Genomic DNA, 21,583 nt, shown 5'->3' with positions numbered 1-21,583 from the left:
TTTTAGACAAATTTTGATACATTGGTCATAATTGAAAACAGATTGCTGGATTAGATGGTTCTTTTCTTTGGTTTGATCCATCAGGGATTGTCTTAGGTTCTGAGCCCCCACTAGGACAAAGTATGTTGAGCATTTGTAGAATTTATGTTTATCACAGCTCGAAGCAGTGTACATCCTGGTCCTGGCTACCAATTTTATCCTCAAAATGGCTCTTTCAGGTAGGTGAGTCTGAGATAGGGATGTTAGAGAATTTCGCCACGGACTCCAATGAGGCCGGATTCTTTAGAATCCAGCCCCCTGGAGTCCATGGTGGAATGGAGCACTCCCCCCTGCCACCCTGCAAAATTTTCCCAGGACGGACCCTACCTGGTGTTGGCTGGTCCAGTCCGTCCTCTGCCCCGGTCTGCAGCAGCGAATGGCTGCCCCAGTCTGTGGCCACCATTTGCCTCCCTGGATTAGCCGTCATAGGCTATGTAAGTATTTACGTAGCCTATCATGGCAAAGAGCAGGGACGCAAATGGCGGCCACTACGCCATTTGCATCCCTGCATTAGCCGTGATAGGCTATGTATATATTTACATAGCCTATCACGGAAAGAGCCGTGATAGGCTATGTAAACATATCCATAGCCTATCACGGCTAATGCAGGGATGCAAATGGCGCCCGCTACACTAGACACCATTTGCTGCCACAGCCCAGCAGAAGACGCAAGTCCGGCTGCAGGTGGGCCTGGCTGGCAGCTCCATGGACTCACCGTGGAGTGGAGCCGGCTGGGGAGGATTCCAGGGGGAGGGACGGATCGCCTCCCCCCCCCGAGGATGCCTCCACCCAGAACAGGCTAAGTAATCCACCCGTCTGAGAAACAGTGACTGGATCATAGTCACCCAGTGAGCTTCCTGGCTGAGTGGAGACTGGAACCCAAGTCCTGGTCCATAAAGCTCTTACTGCCAAGAACGAAGTTTTAAGAGAGCAATTTCAACCTTGTAGAATGGGGAGAAACTTGCACAAAAGTCCCCAGATGACTGGAGGCTGGGGAAGAGGCCATGGGGCCAGGGAAAGGACCTGTTGCCATCTGGGGAATTCAAGAGAGAAAGAGTTGGTCCCTAGATGGGACAGATTTGGCCTCCGGGGTACAGGTCCTGTGCTGTACCACATAGGCTCTTGAATGCCAGATTTCCCGCTGCCCTTGTTGTGGCCCTGATTCAGCCACAAATTGTTGGGCAAGCCAAGGCAGGCCAGCCTGAACATAAAGCAGAGGAAGCCTCACTTGCTTCATTGGGTGATAGATCAGCTTCTTCCATCTCTGGCACCAACACCTCTCGTTCATCCGTTTGGCCTCGCACAGCTTTGTCATGGCAATAAGCAGGAGAGAAGTCCCTCACACCAGCTGCTGGCCTCAGATGCAAACATGACACGTCCATAAAACATGATCTATGTGTAATCATTGCACACACATGCCTTCAGACAGGGGGAGAAGAGTTACTTTGCTAATTAAGTTTTACAATCCAGCGGTGACGAGGAAGATAAAAACATGCCTCTGGTCAATCCATTACAAAAAAGAATGGTGCTTCTGACCTTTCCAACCTACCTTCCGCTTGCACTCAGCAGATCCATAACCTTTCTCAGCTGGAATGGAAAGTTCAATTAAGTTTTGTTGGCTCAGAAACCTGTTGGTGTCCCGGAGAGAAGATTAGGCACTCAGGGGCTGCAATTATCCATCTGGTGCCCCTACGGAAATAATATATAGATAGATATATTGTTTGAAAACCCATCATTTCGCGAAACGACGTGACGTGGTGTAAGTGACCCGGTGGTGATAGTGTTAAACTTGGACTTGAGTTTTACTGTCGACATGTCCTTATTAAGGCTGTGTGAAATGGTAAAAACCGAGCTCACTGAATGTCTCTGAATTTCATCTCGAGGCTCATTCTGGTTTGAGTCCATCTCAGATTGCAAGCTTCATTTTTGTTTTCACATGGAAACCCATGCATACTTTCAAGTATTTTTCCCCAAAAAATATATGCATCGGTTGTGCCCATCTTTAAAAGGTATGCATTCTTCTCCCATTGATTAAAGTGTGCATTTTTCATAGGTATGAACCCCTGCCTCCCCCCCCCCGGCATGTATGCAGACTGTCATCCAAAAGGTGCAAACTGGGTAAATCCTGATCAAAAGCGAACTGAAGCAAATTTCTCATACATCCCTAGTCCATATGGAAATGCTTTACACTGGTTTGGACATTGGTACATCTTGCCTATGGATGGTGCAAGTGCCCGTGTAGGGGGTGGAGTCCGATGGACTACCCCCCCCCTCAGGCCCCTGGATGTGACTCACCAAGCCCCTGCCTGCCAAGCTGTGTGAGCCTCCAGGACTTATCAGTCCCATCCACGAGCGCCTGCACCCACCCATACACTGTACGAGTCATCATTATACATGGAACTGGCAACTTGCTGTTTTCCCTAAATTAAATCCTGCGCACAATGGCTGGACCTTCAGGTTTTCTTTCTCCTGCTCCGAAACCAGCTACTGAGAAGGGAGTGTCTTGACAGGAGGAGGATGATGAGAGAGAAGCCCTTGTTGTCCTCTTCCTGTCAAGCTGCTGCCCCCATGGTAGCTGACCCATGATGGGATGGGGGGGCAACTTGCACAGAGTATGGGCAGCTGCAAGCACTCAGGGGTGGCTCATGCAGTGTTGCGGGAAGGACAGGCACGGAGGCTTGTCGAGTGGTTCCGGGTGGCAGCTCATCGAGCCCCCAGCCCACCCAGACAGAGGTGAGTCCATCCATCCCTAATCTTGCCCACTGTCTATTCTGATGGGCAGCAGCTCTCTAAAGTCTAAGGCATGGCTCTTGTTTCTTCCCAGCCCTGCTACTGGAATTCCTGCTACGGCCAGCCCTGGCCAGCAGCTCTGCAGAGTTGCCGCGGAGCGGAGCCAGGCAGGGAGGATTCTGAGGGGAGGGATGGAGCACCACCTCCCCACCGCAATGCCCCAGAATGGACAGGTGAGTGGGATTCGTACATCTCAATCTGCAGCCCAGTTTCCGTGTGTCTCAGTTTTTTCTAGGAGTGCATGAAAGCCACTTACCTGGTCTCGCAGCTTGCGTCGCGGTGGGGGGGAGGTGCTTCGCTGCTCCCCCCGAAGTTCAGGCCGGGGGGGGAGGGTTCCCGCCTCGCCCGGCTGAAATTCAGGCCAGGGGGGAGGCTTCCCACCTCGCCCGGCCAAAATTCAGGCCAGGGAGGAGGCGCCTCGCCTCGCCCGGCCGTGAAATAAAAAGTTTTTTTTAAAAAAAAAAAAACGCCCCCGTGATAGGCTACGTGACGATTAACGTAGCCTATCATGGCTAGATCTGCAAAGTCAGCCGTGATAGGCTACGTTAATCGTCACATAGCCTATCACGGGTGACTTAAAAAAAAAAAGCCCTATAGGGAGCCGCCATTCGCGTTCCTTATTTGGTCGCTGTCACTTACCTTGAACTAAATTTGATTCGTGGTGGGGGGGAGGCGCTACATCCCCCCCCTGAAATTCTGGCTGGGGGGGAGGCGCTCCATCCCTCCACCCCCGAGTCCTGGCCGGCCGGCCGCAAATGGCGGTGGCCATAGCTGCCGCCGTTTGCGTCCCTGCAGACAGCCGTGATAGGCTATGTAAATGTTTACGTAGCCTATCAGAGCTGATTAAAAACAAAAACCAAAAAACTGCGCTTACGCAAATGGCGGCGCCCATACGCGCCGCCTTTTGCGTTCCTTATTTTGGCACGTCTAATCTACGTAAACATTTATGTAGACTACGGCAAAAATAAGGGGAACGCAAATAGCATAGCGTCTACGCTATTTGTATTCCCCTTATATTTGCCGTAGTCTACATAAATGTTTACATAGATTAGACGTGCCAAAATCAGGAATGCAAATGGTGGCGCCCATGGGCGCTGCCATTTGCATACGCACGGACACACATTTGCGTACGCATCCCTATCGGCTAGGAATGTACGAAAGGCACTTACCTTCTGCGGATTATGTTTATGGTTGGGGGGAGGCGTTCCGTCCCTCCCCCCAGAATCCTCGCAGGGGGGGGAGGTGCTCCATTCCCCCCCTGGAATCCAGGCCGGCCGGCTGTGCTCCGCCGCCGTTTGCGTCCCTGCAGTCAGCCGTGATAGGCTACGTAAATGTTTATGTAGCCTATCACAGCTGACTTAAAAAACAACAACAACAATGCGTGTTCCGTTTGCGTTCCTTATTTTGGCACATCTTAGTCTATGTAAACATTTACGTAGACTAAGACAGCAAATAGCGCTCACTATGTCATTTGCATTCCCCTTTATTTTTCTGCAATAGCCTACATAAATATTTACGTAGGCTAAAACGGCGAAAGATACAGAACGCGGATGTCCGGCCGCAGGCGGAGCCAGCCGGCGGCTGTGTGGAATTGCCGCAGAGCGGAGTAGCCCATGCAGGATTCCAGAGGGGGCGACCAGAGTGCCTCCCCCCATCGAGGATTCTGGGGGGAGGGGCAGAGTGCCTCCCCCCAACCGCGAATGAATCCGTGAAATGGTAAGTGACTTTCGTACTTCCCTAATTAACATAAATGTTGAAGAGCACTGGGCCCAGGACTGAGCCCTGCGGCACCCCACTTGTTACCTCTCCCCAGTTTGAGAAGGTCCCATTGATAAGCAAGATGGAGGAAGAGATCTCTCCATAGCTATGAGAAAAGTGGGAGGGAAAAGGGGAGATAACTATTTGCGTTGCCCTTATTTTCACCGTAGTCTACGTAAGTCTTTACGTAGACTACAGCGACCAAATAAGGAACGCGAATGGCGGCTACCTATGGGGGCCGCCATTAGCGTACGCGCTTTTTTTTTTTTAAGTCACCCGTGATAGGCTACGTGACGATTAACATAGCCTATCACGGCTAGATTTGCAGATCTAGCCGTGATAGGCTACATTAATCGTCACGTAGCCTATCACAGGGGCGTTTTTGTTTTTTTTTTAACTTTGGACTTCGCGGCCGGGCGAGGCGGGAAGCCTCCTCCCCGGCCTGACTTTCGGCCGGGGCGAGACGGGAAGCCTCCCCCCCCGGCTTGAACTTCACGGGGGGAGCAGCAAAGCGCCTCCCCCCCACTGCGAACAAGCTTCGACGACAGGTAAGTGACTTTCGTCCACCCCTAGTAGCCTATCACAGGGGCGTTTTTTTTTTTTACTTTTCTTGGAATGGCAGCGGCGGCAGCTGGTCGAAAGACCGGCTGCCGGCCCCGCCCCTGTCGAAGCCCTGCCGAACCGCCACTGCGACCTGCCACTGGGAGCGACATTCGGGAAAGGTAAGTCCCATCCCGGGGGGGGGTGCGGGGGGGTGCGGAGAATTTCTCCCCGAAACTACTTCGGGGGGCCGAATACGTTGGCACTCGGCCCCCCGAAGTTTCGGCGAGAAATTCTCTGACAAGAAGAACCCTGACAAGACCGAGGTACTTTTGGTGGGAGACAAGAGGAGGCTGGGGGAGGTTGACCTGGTGTTGAATGGGGTATTGTTAGGGATGTACAAATGACACTTACCTTTCCTGGATTATGTTTATGGTTGCGGGGGAGGCATTCCGTCCCTCCCCCTGGAATCCTCGCCGGGGGGGGAGGTGCTCCGTTCCTCCCCCCCTGGAAAACTGGCCGGCCGGCAGTGCTCCGCAGGGATTCTGTTCCAGTTTTTTTTAGGCTAAGGCCACGTAAAATAGGCTAAGGCCACGTAAAGATTTACGCAGCCTATCACGGCTAGGTTTAAAAAAACAACCGTGATAGGCTACGTAAACATTTATGTAGCCTATCACGATTGTTTTTTAAACCTAGCCATGATAGGCTACGTAAATCTTTATGTAGCCTATCACGTTTTTCTTTTTGAAATTGGAAATGGCGACGGTGGCAGCCGGTCAGAAGACTGGCCGCCGCAGCCGCTGCCAAACCACTGCTGGAGCCGCCGCTGGAACCGCTGCCGCCAGGAAGGTCCACCCAAGGTAAGTATCGTCCCGGGGGGGCAGGGGGGCAGGCCGTTCCGCCACCGATTTCAGGGGGCTGAATGCACTGGCATTTGGCCTCCCCGAGATCCGTGGTGGAATTTTCATACATCCCTAGGTATGGTCACCCTTGAAAGACCAGGTCTGCCACCTGGGGGTCATTTTAGACTCCCAGCTGTCTATGGAGGCTCAGGTGTCAGCTGCGAGCTGGACAGCACTGTACCAACTCCATCTGACAGGGCGGCTGAGCCCCTACCTTCCCGACCATCTGCTGCCATCAGTAGTACATGCCCTGGTCTCCTCTCATTTAGACTACTGTAATGTGCTCTCCGTAGGGTTACACTTGAAGAAGGTTTGGAAGCTGTAGCTGGTACAGAACACGGCAACTCGCCTGATTAAAGGCAGCCGCCGGCATGATCACATCACTCTGGTGCTGAAGGAGTTGGACTGGTTACCAGTTGTTTTCCGGGCCAAATTCAAGGTCTTGGTTTTGACCTTAAAAACCCTATATAGTTCCAGCCCAGCCTATCTCAAGGAGTGCCTCCAGCAACACCAGACAGGCCGCTCAGCAAGATCAGCCTTGGTTGGCCTTCTCTCTGTCCCACCAGCCAGGACAGATAGGCTGGCAAGGACTAGGGAGAGGACCTTCTCTGTGGTGGCCCCCACTCTGTGGAACTCCCTCCCTAGGGACCTCCTCCATGCCCCCTCTTTAATGAGCTTCCACCATGCATTAAAAACGTGGTTGTTCAGGCAGGCATTTGGGGTGGGGTAGGGTATCGTTAGAAATATGATGTTTTTAATGTAGAATTGTATTGTTTTAAACTGTTTCTATTATTGTACATCACCCAGAATGGCTGGGTGACCAGCCAGATGGGCGATTAATAAATTTAATAAATAAATAAATAAATAAATAAATAAAATTAGGGTAATTGCTTGCAAAAGGTGTGTATATTAAGCAAAATCACTAGCCCTGCTCAGGTAGTGATAGAATGCATGAGCCCTTTTTTTCTGAACATGGCTGAAGTAGGGATGTCAGAGAATTTCGCCACGAATCTCAGGGAGGCCGAATGCCAGTGCATTCGGCCCCCCGAAATCGGTGGCGGAACGGTCTGCCCCCCCCGCCCCCCTCGGGATGGGACTTACCTTTGGCTAATCTCCCTGGTGGCAGCGGCTCTGGCGCTGCCGCCGCTGCCATTTCCAGTAAAAACAAACAAACAAACGGGATAGGCTACGTAAAGATTTACGTAGCCTATCATGGCTAGATTTTCAAAAAATACCATGATAGGCTACGTAAATGTTTACGTAGCCTATCATGGCTGAGTGAAAGAAAAAAAACACCGCGCGTACACAAATGGCGGCGCCCATGGGCGCCGCCATTTGCGTTCCTTATTTTGGCACGTGTAGTCTATGTAAACTTTTATGTAGTCTACGGCGAAAATAAGGGGAACGCAAATACACTATTTGCGTTCCCCTTATTTTCACCATAGTCTACGTAAATATTTACATAGACTACACGTGCCAAAATAAGGAACGCAAATTGCGGCGCCCATGGGCACTGCCATTTGCGTATGCGCGGTGTTTTTTTTCCCCCACTCAGCCGTGATAGCCTATGTAAACATTTACGTAGCCTATCACGGCTGACTGCAGGGACACAAACGGCAGCAGCTACGGCCGCCGCCATTTGTGTTCCTGGCTGGCCGGGATTTGTGGCGGGAGGGATGTGTGCCTCCCCCCCGCCCAGAATTTCAGGGGGGAGGGACGGGGCACCTCCCCCCACTGCGAAGCAAATTTCATCAAAGGTAAGTGACTTTTGTACATCCCTAGGCTGAAGTAGCATAACATACATGGAGTTCAGTGCCACAAGAGGTGAGAATAGCTACCATGCTTGATTCTGCTCATGTTCCCATTTTTCTACATTATGTTTCCACCCCACCCCTCCTGTCTTGTTTTCATCAGTGTGTGTGTGTGTGTGTGTGTGTGTGTTTAAGTACACATGTAAAAAATTATAGGTATTTTCATGCATAGTTTCAGGAAATACGAATTTGGTAACTTTGCATACAAATGCAAATGTAACAAACGTCTATCTGTAGAAGTATGTGAAGCTTTGAGGCCTACAGAAGCGAAGGGAAAAAGGGTTAGGCTTAGAGGCCTGGAGTTTTCTATTGGGAGGGGGTAACCCTGAGAGTAGTAGTTCCATTTCTCCAGTCGAGTGTCAGTTTTATTTCTTCAGGGTTGAAACAGTACTTTTGGTTTTGGGGGAGGAGGGTATATAAAGAGAGGGAGAGATCCAGTAAGAGAGAGAGAGAGACAGAGACAGAGACCAGGCTGTAGCCAGAGCAAGAGTCAAGAAGACAGCCAGAGCCTGAAGTGAGAGCAGAGTCTGAACAGTGAGCAGGAAGGAGCAGCCTAGAAAAGTCTACTGACAGCTAGGGTAAAGGAACTTGCATTTTGCAAAATTTATTTTATTTTAGTGGCTTTTGTATCACTCAGCTCTACTGTGTAAATACCTTGAGTTGTAATTTGTTTGCTTTAAATCTACTAGTACACCGTTGTGGTTAAAGCCTGTGCCTAGAGTGTCAGTCAACCTATGTCTATAGCCTAAACCCCATGTTACTTGGAAAGGGACGTTAAAAAGAAGGAAGGTGGGACTCTTAAGGAGGCAAGAGATCCTTAAGGAGTTGCTCAGGGGGTCCAGGTCATAAGTAGAACCTTGACAAGGTGATTTACCAATGGCTATTAGCAGTGATAATGGCTAAGTGGAACCCCTTATTCAGAGGCAATATGCCACAAATGCTAGGTGCTGGGGGTAATAGCAGGAAGCTATTGCTTTCAGACCCTGCTAGTGAACTTTCTAGAAGCATTTCAGAAACCTGATGCTATACTTGGTGGGCCTTCAGTCTGATGTAGCTGGGCTGGACATCTTTGTTTTTTGAAAATCCACCCTAGGAGAGTGGCCAAGGAAGGGTTTTGCTGAAGGCTCTACTCCTACCCAGGAGAATGACGTAGCTTTTGCAAAGCTTGGCCTTCGAGAAAGCTTGTTAAAGGGAGGAATGGTTTACTCTTGTACCTTTAAAGGTCTCCATCTGTCTCAGTGCCCTGATTTATGGTTACACACTTCCTGCATTTCCAAGGAGGATGTGCAGAACCTCTTAGAAATAATTCAAGCTCTGTCAAATGGCATTGTATTTCTCTCTGTGTGCCTGGGTGGTGTCCTCCCCCTCCTCTCGGTTAAAATTATTGTTAATTTATTTGAGGACAAGTTGTGTGAGGCCCTGGCAGATAATTCATGCAATTACATCAAAGATGAGGCACTGACAAGGACGAGGCGCATCAGTCACTCTGTCGGATCGATAATACCTGTGGAACATGCAATCAAACCTAATCAACCTCACATAGCCCCCTGATTAAAGAACATCTCAGTACCTTGCAATATGGAGAAATGGCATCATGGGCAGAGGCAGGATTTCTATGTGTGTGTGTGTGTGTTTCTACTGTTGTGCTGAAAATTTCTTCCACATTTTTTTGGACCATTCTCATTCAATTTGGAAGGAAAGGAGTTGCTTTTGAACAGAAGTTCAAAGGATGGGAAATTTTGGAGAAATTCTCATGGGTTGGGTTTGGGGTTCCTGTGCTGACTTTACTTATGAGGTGGCTGAGGAGTGTGCATGAGTGTCCTGTCTGTCATTGTACAATAATCCCTCTGGCAGCCCATAGCTTCTCTGCTTCCTTCACTTCATTTAAAGCCATCATGAGGAAGACATCATGAGTAGGGATGCTGGAGAAATTAGAGACTAAAATGAGCTCAGATTTCCAAAATTCCAACATGCAGAATCCACTGCGGAGAGACCCCCTCAGGCAGCGTGGAGTCTGTGGATGCCCGGATGATTTATTTTACTTTCCCAAAATTTATGCATATAAATTTATAGGAAAATATGTAAGTTTCTGCTGAGGAAATGTTGAATGGAATGGGGGACAACACGCTAAATATTACGTACTGAGTGTAAATTATGTACATACTTAAGTAAATACTTACATAATTATTTGCATATTTTTCCACATGACCAAAAAAAAAAAATACATCCATCTGTGGGCAGACAATGGAACAAAAGGAACCTCACAATCCATGAAACACAGACAGAGTGGATTCCACACAGTCCATATATCTCTAATTATGAGGCAATTCTTCCCATGGGGATTTTTCAGTCAGGAATAGGGATGTACGAAAGTCACTTACCTTGAATGAAATTTTGTTCATGGTGGGGGGGAGGCACTCCGTCCCTCCCCCTGAAATTCTGGTGGGGGGGAGGCGCTCCATCCCTCCACCCCTGAATCCTGGCCGGCCGGGATGCAAATGGCGGCGGCCATAGCCACCGCCGTTTGCGTCCCTGCAGTCAGCCGTGATAGGCTACGTAAATGTTTACGTAGCCTATCACGGCTGAGTAAAAAAAAAACCTGTGCGTACGCAAATGGCGGCGCCCATGGGCGCCGCCATTTGCGTTCCTTATTTTGGCACGTCTAGTCTATGTAGACATTTACGTAGACTACGGTGAAAATAAGGGGAACGCAAATAGCATAGAACGCAAATACCGTACACGTGGGTTTTTTTTTTTTTTACTCAGCCATGATAGGCTACGTAAACATTTACGTAGCCTATTACGGTGTTTTTTTTTAAATCTAGCCGTGATAGGCTACGTAAATCTTTATGTAGCCTATCACTTTTTTTAGTTTTTTTTTTTTTTTTTTTTACTGGAAATGGCGGCAGTGGCAGCCAGTCGGAAGACCGGCCGCCGCAGCCACTGCCGAACCAGTCTAGTTTTCTTCCCCTCTTAAGAATACCAAATACATGATGTGGCTCATATAAATCATACATATACTGTGGGGGTGACACCCGTCTTTCAACCCCAAGGGTTAAATTCAGTTTTGGAGAAGCAAGGGGCCATTTTTCATGCCTGGGTGGGCCCAAAAAATTCTCCCCCATCCCTATGCTAAACATAAAAAGCATGGCAGAGCAGCTTTTAAACTAAATCCTGGGCAAAAGCTGACAGGAGCTGGGAAGCATCCTGTTCAGGTTAAATCATCCCAAAGCGATGAAGATGAAAACGTTTTTGATTGCCCAAATGTCGACAGGGAGGGAATAGGCCAGGAGCACATGGTAGGACATAATAGCCAATCAAAGGGGGCAACATTCCATAGCAAAAGATGCATATGCTAGAGGCATTTGGGGAGGGATACCACGTATAGGAGTTCTCATGCAAATACTAGAAGCCTCTAAGCCAAAATGGGAGTTGGAGTGCTTGCTTTTGAAGGAAAATCTGGATAAAGTGGGCATTACAGAAACCTGGTGGAGTGGAGAGAACCAGTGGAATACAGTCATCTCTGGGTATAATCTCTATAGGAAGGACAGGGAAAGGCATACTGGGGGAGGTGTTGCCCTGTACGCCAAAGAGGGCATAGTTCTGAGCGGACTAGAACACGTAAAAGGAGTAGGCTCTTCCACAGAAGCATGGTGGGTGACAATAACAGGATCCAAAACTAATTTAGTCCTAGGAACATGCTATCATCCCCCAGACTGAATGCTCAAAGTGACCTTGAGATGGAAAACAAAATCAGGGAGGCCTCCAAAGAAGGAAGTGTTGTAATAATGGGAGACTTCAATTACCTCCATATTGATTGAATAAATGCATGTTCCAGCCATAATATTAATTTCTCGATTCCCTAAACAATTGTGCCTTAGAACAGTTGGTCATGGAACCCATCAGAGGGCAGGCAACCTTGGATTTAATCCTAAGTGGTGTTGCCCAGGACCTAGTATGAGATGTAAATGCTGTTGAACCCATTAGAACCAGTGATCACAGTGCTATCGGATTTAATGTATATGTAAGTGGAAAATTATCCAGGAAGACCAACAAAGTCACATTTGACTTCAAAAGAGGAAACTTCTGTAAAATGAGGGGACTGATGAAAAGGATGTTGAAAGGGGGAGTCAAGCAGATTACATCCCTTCAGAATGCTTGGAGATTACTCAAAGCCACAATAATAGAAGCCCAGCTAAAATGTATACCACAGGTTAGGAAAGGTAGCACCAAGTCCAAGAGGTTGCCAGCATGGTTAACAAGCAGTGTTAAGGGAGCTGATAGAGAAAAGAGAGCTTCGTTCAGAAAATGGATATCTTGTCCAAGTGAGGAAAACAAAGGGGAGCACAAGCTTGCACAAAGGCAATGCAAGCAGACAATAAGAGATGCAAAAAAAGCATTTTGAAGAGCATATTACTAACAACATCAAGGGCAACAATACAGAATTCCTTGAATATATCAGAAGGAGAAAACCAGCTAGGGAAGCAGTTGGACCATTGGGTGACAATGGAGTTAAAGGAGTACTGAAGGAGGACAAGGAGATTGCAGAGAAGCTGAATGGATTCGTTTCATCTGTCTTCACTACAGAAGATATAGGACAGATACATGTGCCTGAACGGATGTTTTCAGGAAGGGAGTCTGAAGAACTGAGGCAAATAGTAGGAGTGCACGAAAGCCACTTACCTGGTCTCGCAGCTTTTCGCTGTGGGGGGGAGGCGCTTCGCTGCTCTCCCCCCGAAGTTCAGGCCAGGGGGGGAGGCTTCCTGCCTCGCCCGGCTGAAATTCAGGCCAGGGAGGAGGCGCCTCGCCTCGCCCGGCCGCGAAATAAAAAGTAAAAAAAAAAAACCGCCCCCGTGATAGGCTACGTGACGATTAATGTAGCCTATCACGGCTAGATCTGCAAAGTCAGCCATGATAGGCTATGTAAATTATCACGTAGCCTATCATGGGTGATTTTTTTTTTAAAAAAAAAGCGCATACGCAAATGGCGGCCCCCATAGGGAGCCGCCATTCGCGTTCCTTATTTGGTCGCTGTAGTCTACGTAAATCTTTACATAGACTACGGCGAAAATAAGGGCAACACAAATAACGTTGCCCTTATTTTTGCCGTAGTCTACGTAATCTTTACGTAGACTACAGAGACCAAACAAGGAACGGGAATGGCAGCTCCCTATGGGGGCCGCCATTAGCCGTACGCGCTTTTTTTTTTTTTAAGTCACCCGTGATAGGCTATGTGACGATTTACGTAGCCTATCACGGCTGACTTTGCAGATCTAGCCGTGATAGTCTACGTTAATCATCACGTAGCCTATCACGGGGGTGTTTTTTTTTTTACTTTTATTGGAATGGCAGCAGCGGCAGCCGGTCGAAAGACCAGCTGTCGCCCCCGCCCCTGACGAAGACCCGACGAACCGCCGCCAGGACCGGCCGCCGGGAGGGAGATTCGGGAAAGGTAAGTCCCGTCCCGGGGGGGTATGCGGGGGGCGGGGGGTGGAGAATTTCTCCCCGAAACTTGTTCGGGGGGCCGAACACGTTGGCGCTCGGCCCCCCGAAGTTTCGGGGAGAAATTCTCCGCCATCCCTAGAAAATAGTGGTGACAAAAGATGAAGTTCTCGACCTTAGTTATAAATTGAAAGCAAATAAATCACTGGGCCCAGAGAGCATCCATCCTAGAGTTCTCAAAGAACTTAAATATGAAATTGCTGATCTTCTAACAAAAATATGCAACATGTCCCTAAGATCAGCCTGTATACCAGAGATAGCCATTGTAACACCGATTTACAAAAAGAGATCCGGGGGGATCTTGGAAATTACAGGCCCTTTACCTTAACATCTGTTCTGGGTAAATTCATTGAAGGCATTATTTAAAATAAAATTAGTAATCATATAGAAGGATAATCCCTGCTGAAAAAGAATCAACATGGCTTCCGCAAAGGTAAGTCCTGTTTCACCAATCTTTTACAGTTCTTGGAGAGTATCAGTAAACACGTAGACAGAGGTGATCCAGTAGATATTGTTTACCTCGACTTCCAAAAGGCTTTTGATGAAGTCCCCCTCACCAAAGACTCCTGAGCAAACTTTGCAGTCATGGAATAAGAGGACATGTCCTCTTATGGATCAGTGAGTGGTTAAAGAACAGAAAGCAGAGAGTAGGAAGAAATGGTACATTCTTCCATTGGAGGGAAGTAAGTAGTGGGGTCCCACAGGGATCTATACTAGGAGCAAAGCTTTTCAACCTGTTTATAAATGATCTGGAATTAGGAGTGAGCAGTGAAGTGGCAACGTTTGTGAATGACACCAAATTATTTGGGGTGGTTAAAACAAAAAAGGGATTGTGAAGAGTTCCAAAAGGATCTCTCCATACTGGGGGAATGGGCATCTAAATGGCAAATGTGGTTCAATGTAAGTGCGAAGTGATGCACATTGGGGAAAAAATCCCAACTTAAGTATAGCCTGATGGGATCTGAGCTGATGGTAACTGACCAGGAAAGAGATCTTGGGGCTGTGGTAGACAGCTCAATGAAGACGCCAACCCAGTCTGTGGCCGCTGTAACGAAGAGAAACTCCATGTTAGGCATAATAAGAAGAAAAAAATTGAGCATAAAACTGCCAAGATCATACTGCCCCTATACAAATGTATGGTATGGCCACACTTGGAATACTGTGTACAGTTCTGCTCACCACACCTAAAAAAAAAAAGATACAGTAGAGCTGGAAAAAGTGCAGAAAAGGGCAACTAAAATGATGAAGGGGCTGGAACATCTCCCCTATGAGAGATGGTAACAATAGGGGAGATTGCTCAAATTTGAAAAACGGTGGGTAAGGGGAGATATGACTGAGGTCTACAAAATTATGCATGGGGTGGAGAATGTGGATAGGGAGACATTTTTCTCCCTCTCTCAAAATTCCAGGACCCAAAGAGGCCATCCCATGAAGCTGATTGGTGGGAGATTCAGAAAAGAGAAAAGGAAGGGCTTCTTCACACAGCGCAGAGTTAAACTATGGAATTTGCTACCACAAGACGTAGTGATGGCCACCAATTTGGATCACCTTAAAAGGGGGTTAGTCAAATTCCTGGAGGAGAAGGCTATCCATGGTGACTAGTCTTAATGGCTATGTACTACCTCCAGAACCAGAGGCACTGAGCCTATGTATCATAGGCTATGAGGGTGCTGTTGTGCTCATTCCCTGCTTGTAGGTTTCCCATGGGCAGCTGGTTGGCCACTGTGTGAACAGAATGCTGGACTAGATGGACCCTTGGTCTGATCCTGCAGGGCTCTTCTTATGATCTTATGCATAAAAAATGATGCCCTGAAGCCAGAAAATCCCCCTTCCATGTTGGAATTCCAAAGAAAGCTTTCAGCATCACATTCCTTTCAATCTCTTGCTTCCTCCCATCTCCCAGTGCAAAGAACATTTGCTCGCTGTTTCTCATAACATGTTCCCTTTCCCCTTGCCTTTCAGCTTGAAGCCTCATTACTGGCTTTTTGCACTCGCCGTCTGAGAGCTGGGACTTCGGCAGCAAGGTGTAAACAGTGAGCTTAATTGGGCACTTAGAACAAAAAGAAGCGACAGAAGTATTGTCGTTCCAGAGTTAAAAACATACGAATAGGCAGTTTAAGCAGCATTTCCACATCTCTGTGCTGCTGACTGCTGATCTTTTTTTAAAAAATAATAATCTCCCCTAGCATCTTGACTAGTATCACTGTTAACACAGCAGGATGGCGAACACACAGAGCTCTCGTTGCCCATCCTCACAAACATGGTTTGAGTTGGGATGGGAGAGAAATTAGTTCAATTTGCATTCTAATGCTAACACACCTAATTTGCACTTCCTGGATCAAAACAGAAACCAAACACATGCTTATCAGCTGACCTACAAGGGTGGGGGGGATGATGTAGTCCAGAAACTGCATCAAACTGCACATGCCCAGATGTCTGAGCCAAATCTGGAAGTTAAAATGGGGGAATGGCGAGTCGCAAACACACTGGTGCCACTCCGGAGCCCCTGAATTCTAGGGAGAAATTCAGATGCACAGAATTTCCTGAGCATCCGCACACACCCTATTCATATCCTTGTCCGAGTTGTGTTCCATGCATTCACCCGCACTGTGCGCAAGGAGTGATCTCCAACATCGAAGTGAATAGCAACGTTGCTGTTGATACAAGACCCATGTACATAAACCCTGCCAAGTTTAGAACTGGGCTATGACTGTAATCAAAAATCTATGGCATTGAACAATAATTTCTTAAGTTTCTGGGGTGCTTCATTTGTGCTCGTGATATTGCCTCTTCATGAGTAGATTTTCCCTGTGAAGGTGGCCGTTCTTGCTCTGTTTATGTTGTTTTTCATCAAAACGAAAACATCAATAAAAATGTAAATTAAAAATACATAACAGCTCCAACTTCTACTTGTTTTTACACAGCAACAAATATCGACTTGTGTGTGTGAGTCTGTGTTGCTTGGATACCCACATCAGTGGACTGTCTGTCCCTTCATGTTTATTTAAAATCACATCCGGTGAAGAGGGACTCGTCCATGAAGACTGAAAGTGGAAGTTCAGAGGGTCATTGATTCTGCCACCTGGTTCCTTCTGTCTTTAATCTCAGGTGGGCCTTCTTAGCTGATAGGGAAAGAAACCAAAGCTTATGTATATAGGCAGTCAGTTCCCTATAGAGACACAAGATTTATTTGCCAAAGATTGTATTTGGCCCCAAGAAAATGCCCTCTGTGGTCCTATTTGTCTCTGTTAAGTGTTAAGCTTGCTTTTCACCTGTCTTTTCCACCTACACATCACAATGATTGAAAGCTAAAGCAACAAGGCAGCCATTTTGGTGTCATTCAGCGCTCAACCTACATAACACTCCAGTGTTTAGGAAGTCAGGAAGCTTCCTCACCTTAGGTCTGACTCTTATTTCTTCCTTAATTTATTTCAGTACGTATAGGTTGCCTTTAGGGTTACCACCTTCCAAGGTGACTCACCCAAAGGATTAAAGACACAAAACTTGTAACAACCTAGTACAAACCATAAAACCCCCATAAAATCACAATGTAAAATGCTAACACATCTAAAGGGATAAGGGTGCAATCCTATGGCCACTAGTCAGTGGCTAGATGGCCATTGTCAGGTGCGCTCTGGTAGCCTCTCCCAGTAGATTCCAATAGCCAACTCAAGACACAGATGAAAGGATTTCTTTTCAAAGCTTTAATCCTTTTACAACTTAATGACTCTTTCAGATGCTAATCACCAGCAACTAAAGCAAGGAACAGCAGGGTGGCCTAAGCTTCAAGTAGTCAGTTGATCCTCCTTTGAAAGAGAGTCACTTGAAGACCCAGAACTTGTGGGCTAGGGAGAGATCCTCCCTCTTTCCCTTGGGTCCATGGGAGGTGGTCATTGCTTGTGTGCCAAACGGGTGCTACGCCTCCTTTCCGCGCCCTCCATCGCTCGTCGCTCTTTGCGTCTGTGTCGAGCGTCTAAGTAGGGATGTACGAAAGATACTTACCTTTCGGGGATTATGCTGATGGTGCGGGGGGAGGCGTTCCGTCCCTCCCCCCGGAATCCTCGCCGGGGGGGGAGGCGCTCCGTTTCTCCCCCCCCCGGAATCCTGGCCGGCCGGCTGTGCTCTGCAGCGATTAACCATAGCCGCTGCCGTTTGCGTCCCTGCAGTCAGCCATGATAGGCTACATAAATCCTTACGTAGCCTATCACGGCTGATTAAAAAAACAAACAAACGCGCATACGCAAATGGCGGCGGCCATGGCCGCCGCCATTTGCGTCCCTTATTTTGGCACATCTTAGTCTACGTAAACATTTACGTAGACTAAGATGGCGAAAATAAGGGGAACGCAAATAGCGTAGCATCTACTCTATTTGCGTTCCCCTTATTTTCACCGTCTTAGTCTACGTAAATGTTTACGTAGACTAAGACGTGCCAAAATAAGGAACGCAAATGGCGGCGGCCATGGCCGCCGCCATTTGCGTATGCACGTTTGTTTGTTTTTTTAATCAGCCGTGATAGGCTACATAAAGATTTATGTAGCCTGTCACGGCTGACTGCAGGGACGCAAACGGCAGCGGCTATGGTGAATCTTTACGTAGCGTGCCCTTCTTACGTAGCGTGCCCTTATTTAGCATGCCCTTGTTTTCACCGTAGTCTATGTAAATCTTTATGTAGACTAGACATGCCAAAATAAGGAACGCAAATGGCGGCGCCCATGGGCCGCCGCCATTTGCGTACGTGCTTTTTTTTTTTCCAAAGTTACCCGTGATAGGCTACGTGACAATTTACATAGCCTATCACGGCTGACTTTGGAAATCTAGCCATGATAGGCTACGTAAATCATCACGTAGCCTATCACGGGGTCTTTTTTTTTTTTTTACTTTTTGTTTTGCGGCCGGGGAGACGGGGCACTTCTCCCCGGCCTGAATTTTGGCCCGGGCGAGTCGGGAAGCCTCTCCCCCTTCGCCTGAACTTCGGGGGAAAAGCGAAGCGCCTCCCCCCTACCGCGAAGCCAAGCTGCGAAAAGGTAAGTGACTTTCGTACATCTCTAGTTGCAACATTTCATTTCATTTCATTTCATGTCATATTTCTATACTGCCCCATAGCCAAAGCTCTTTGGGCGATTCACAAAAATTAAAAACCATTTAAATACAATATATAAAATATAAAACCGTTCAGTAAGGACATAAACAGATAGCACACACAAGAGCAACATATATCTAAAACAATTTAAAACTATCAGTCAGAGACCACCCAGGACCGGATCAAAAGATTAATTATATGCTGCCAAATGCCTGCGAAAAGAGGGCAGTTTTACCCTCCTGTCAGAAAGACGACAATGTTGGCACCAGGTGGCTTTGTCAGGGAGATCCTTCCATAAATGAGTGGCCACCACTGAAAAGACCCTCTCCCTTGGTAACAGTGCAAATTTCGAAGGATAACTGAATTCTGGTTCACATATTGGTTTGGAAGTGTGAAATTAAGGAAGGTCCTATTGAAATGTGAATTGAATGAATTTCTCCCCCATCCATATTCAACCCCCTATTTAAAACACACACACATACCAGCATAGGAGGTGTATGTGATGTCACATATACATCTATCATGTAGTTATAGATATGTATTTCTGTTATGATTCTGTGTTTTATGACGAGTATACCTAGAGTGAAAGTGGAATGAGTGACAGGGGGAATGGTGGATTTGCATATGTGAGATGATAGGCTGAGTGAGTGAAGGGGGGAGGGTGAAGTATGTGTGCTATATATGCTGGTGCTGTGCTTGTGGGACAGGGAATTAGGGAATGGATCAGAGAGAGAGGTGGAGTGATGGGATTTGTGTTGGGTCTGTGAAGAGATCAATTGCGAAGAGAGTCTGAAGAGTTAGAGAGAGTGACTAGGATTTATGTGCTTGCGAGGATATACGTAGATAGAAGCTTTAAAAGTTACTGATTTCCTGTTGAACATCTTCATGCTACAATTAATAAAGATTTCTTTGTTTTATAAAATCCTGTGCCTTCTCCACTTGGCCACGTAAGGGTAAAGTAATGAAGAGAATTATGCGGGTTATAAAATGAAGCAAGTGTGTCCTTGTAGCTAGGGATGCTGGACAAATTCATAGAATCATAGGATAGTAGGGTTGGAAGGAGCCTACAAGACCATCGAGTCCAACCCCCTGCTCAATGGAGGAATCCAAGTCAGAGCATCCCAGACAGATGGCTGTCTAGCCTCGTCTTGAACGCCTCAGTGTGGGAGAGCCCAGCACCTCCCTAGGGAATTGGTTCCATTGTCATACTGCTCTAACAGTTGGAAGTGTTTCCTGATGTTCAGCCGGAATCTGGCTTCCTGTCGCTTGAGCCTGTTATTCCATAGGGATGTCAGACAATTCCGCCACGGATCTCAGTGAGGCCGAATGCCAGTGCATTCGCCCCCCAAAATCTGTGGTGGAACAAAGGCCCCCAGCCCTGCAAAAGGCGCATGAAGCGGGACACCTACCTGCTGCCTTTCGTGCTGCTTTGCGAATGGTGGCCATGTCTGCAGCCGCCATTCGCTTCTTCACTATAGCTGTGATAGGCTACATAAATACTTAACGTAGCCTATCACGGCTAATGCAGGGACGCCATTTGCATCCTTGCGGAAGCCATGATAGGCTGCGTAAGTATTTACGTAGCCTATCATGGCAAATTTTTTTTTTTTTTTTGGCCATGATAGCCTACGTAAATATTTAGTGGCCACCATTTTTGCCCATCTCTTTTGCCATAATAGGCTATGTAAATATTTATGTAGCCTATCACGGCAAAATACAGGGACGCAAATGGCGGTGGCTACGGCAGCTGCCATTTGCGTCCCTGCAGGTTGCCCAGTGGCCAGATGTCCAGCTGCGGGTGGCCCTGGCCGGCAGCTCCTCGGAATCACCGTGGAGTGGAGCTGCCCAGAGAGAATTTTGGGGGGAGGGACAGAGCGCCTCCCCCCACCGCAAATGTCACCCTTTGAAAAGGTAAGTGACTTTCGTACATCCCTATTATTCCATGTCCTGCACTCTGGGATGATCAAGAAGAGATCCTGGCCTTCCTCTCTGTGACAACCTTCCAATTATTTGAAGAAGATAGATTAAAATGAGCTCAGATTTCTAAGAATCCAACCTGTCAAATCCACCGCGGAGCAACCCCCTCAGGCTGCACAGAGCCCATGGACTTTCAGACGATTTTTTTACGTTCCCCAAATTAATGCATATAAATTTGTAGAAAAATTAGGGATGGCGGAGAATTCCGCCATGGATCCCAGTGAGGCCGAATGCCAGTGCATTCGGCCCCCCAGAATCCATGGTGGAGTGAAGCCCCGCCCCCCCGCAAAACGCACAGGAAACAGAGCCTACCTGGTGCTGTTCGCCGGTGGGTGCTCCCTGAATGGTGGCAGCAGCGGCCACCACCATTCGCCTCCCCAGGAATGCCGTGATAGGCTACATAAGTATTTACATAGCCTATCATGTCAAAAGGCAGCCACGTAAATGGCGGCCGCCATAGCCACTGCCATTTGCGTCCCTGCTTTAGCCATGATAGGCAATGTAAGTATTTACGTAGCCTCTCACGGGCTAGCGTAGGGACGCAAATGGCCTCCCCTACGCAGGATGCCATTTGCATCTGTAGCAGGCCGGCAGCTGCTGGAGGCCCCACTGCAGGTTGGCCTGGCTGCCGGCTCTGCAGACTAGCTGCGGAGCAGAGTCGGCCGGGCAGGATTCTGGGTGGGAGGAACGGATCTCCTCCCCCTCCATCGAGGATTCCAGGGGGAGGAACGGATCACCTCCCCCCAACTGCGGACCCCAGCGGAGCAAGGTAAGTGGGGTTTCGTACACCCCTATAGGTTTCTGCTGAGGAAAGAATGAATGGAATGGGGGGAAATACAGTAAATGTTACATACTGAGGTAAATTATGTAAATGCTTACGTAAATACGTAAAGATTTGCAGATTTTTCTGCATGATGAAAAGAAAAATCATCCGCATCTGTCTGTGAGCAGGCGACGGAACAAGAGGCACCCGAGAATCCATGAAACATGGACGGAGTGGATTTTACACAGTCCATACATCCCTACCCATAGCTCAAGGACAGAGTAAAGGGTTAGATCTGAGTGTAAAGGTCCTGGTAGCAGTGTTACTGTGTGTGTGTGGGAAGGTGTTGCATGCTGTGGGAAAGGCCTCAAGAGTAATAGGCAGGAACACGACATTGCACAAGCCTGTTTTTGGTCTAT

At 47.9% G+C, this 21,583-nt stretch overlaps 1 protein-coding gene across 1 annotated transcript in view; it reads right to left on the bottom strand.

Moving 5' to 3' along the window:
• The window catches only part of LOC146335730 (uncharacterized), a 28,061-nt gene extending 22,361 nt beyond the window's left edge, over window positions 1–5,700 (bottom strand). Inside the window, exons 1-2 of the mRNA XM_084820552.1 lie at window positions 5,542–5,700; window positions 1,589–1,728 (exon numbers count right to left, since the gene is read on the bottom strand). Coding sequence (XP_084676678.1) covers window positions 1,589–1,614 — 26 coding nt within the window. The 5' untranslated portion in view covers window positions 1,615–1,728; window positions 5,542–5,700. The remainder of the gene's footprint in view (window positions 1–1,588; window positions 1,729–5,541) is intronic.
• Between the last annotated feature and the right edge of the window lie 15,883 nt (window positions 5,701–21,583).

This window comes from Heloderma suspectum, chromosome 14 (genome assembly GCF_057233095.1).
Source record: "Heloderma suspectum isolate Gila_16-S chromosome 14, 16-S_ref, whole genome shotgun sequence".
In the NCBI taxonomy this organism is placed as follows: Eukaryota; Metazoa; Chordata; class Lepidosauria; order Squamata; family Helodermatidae; genus Heloderma; species Heloderma suspectum.
This window is presented reverse-complemented; position numbering and strand designations above follow the sequence as displayed.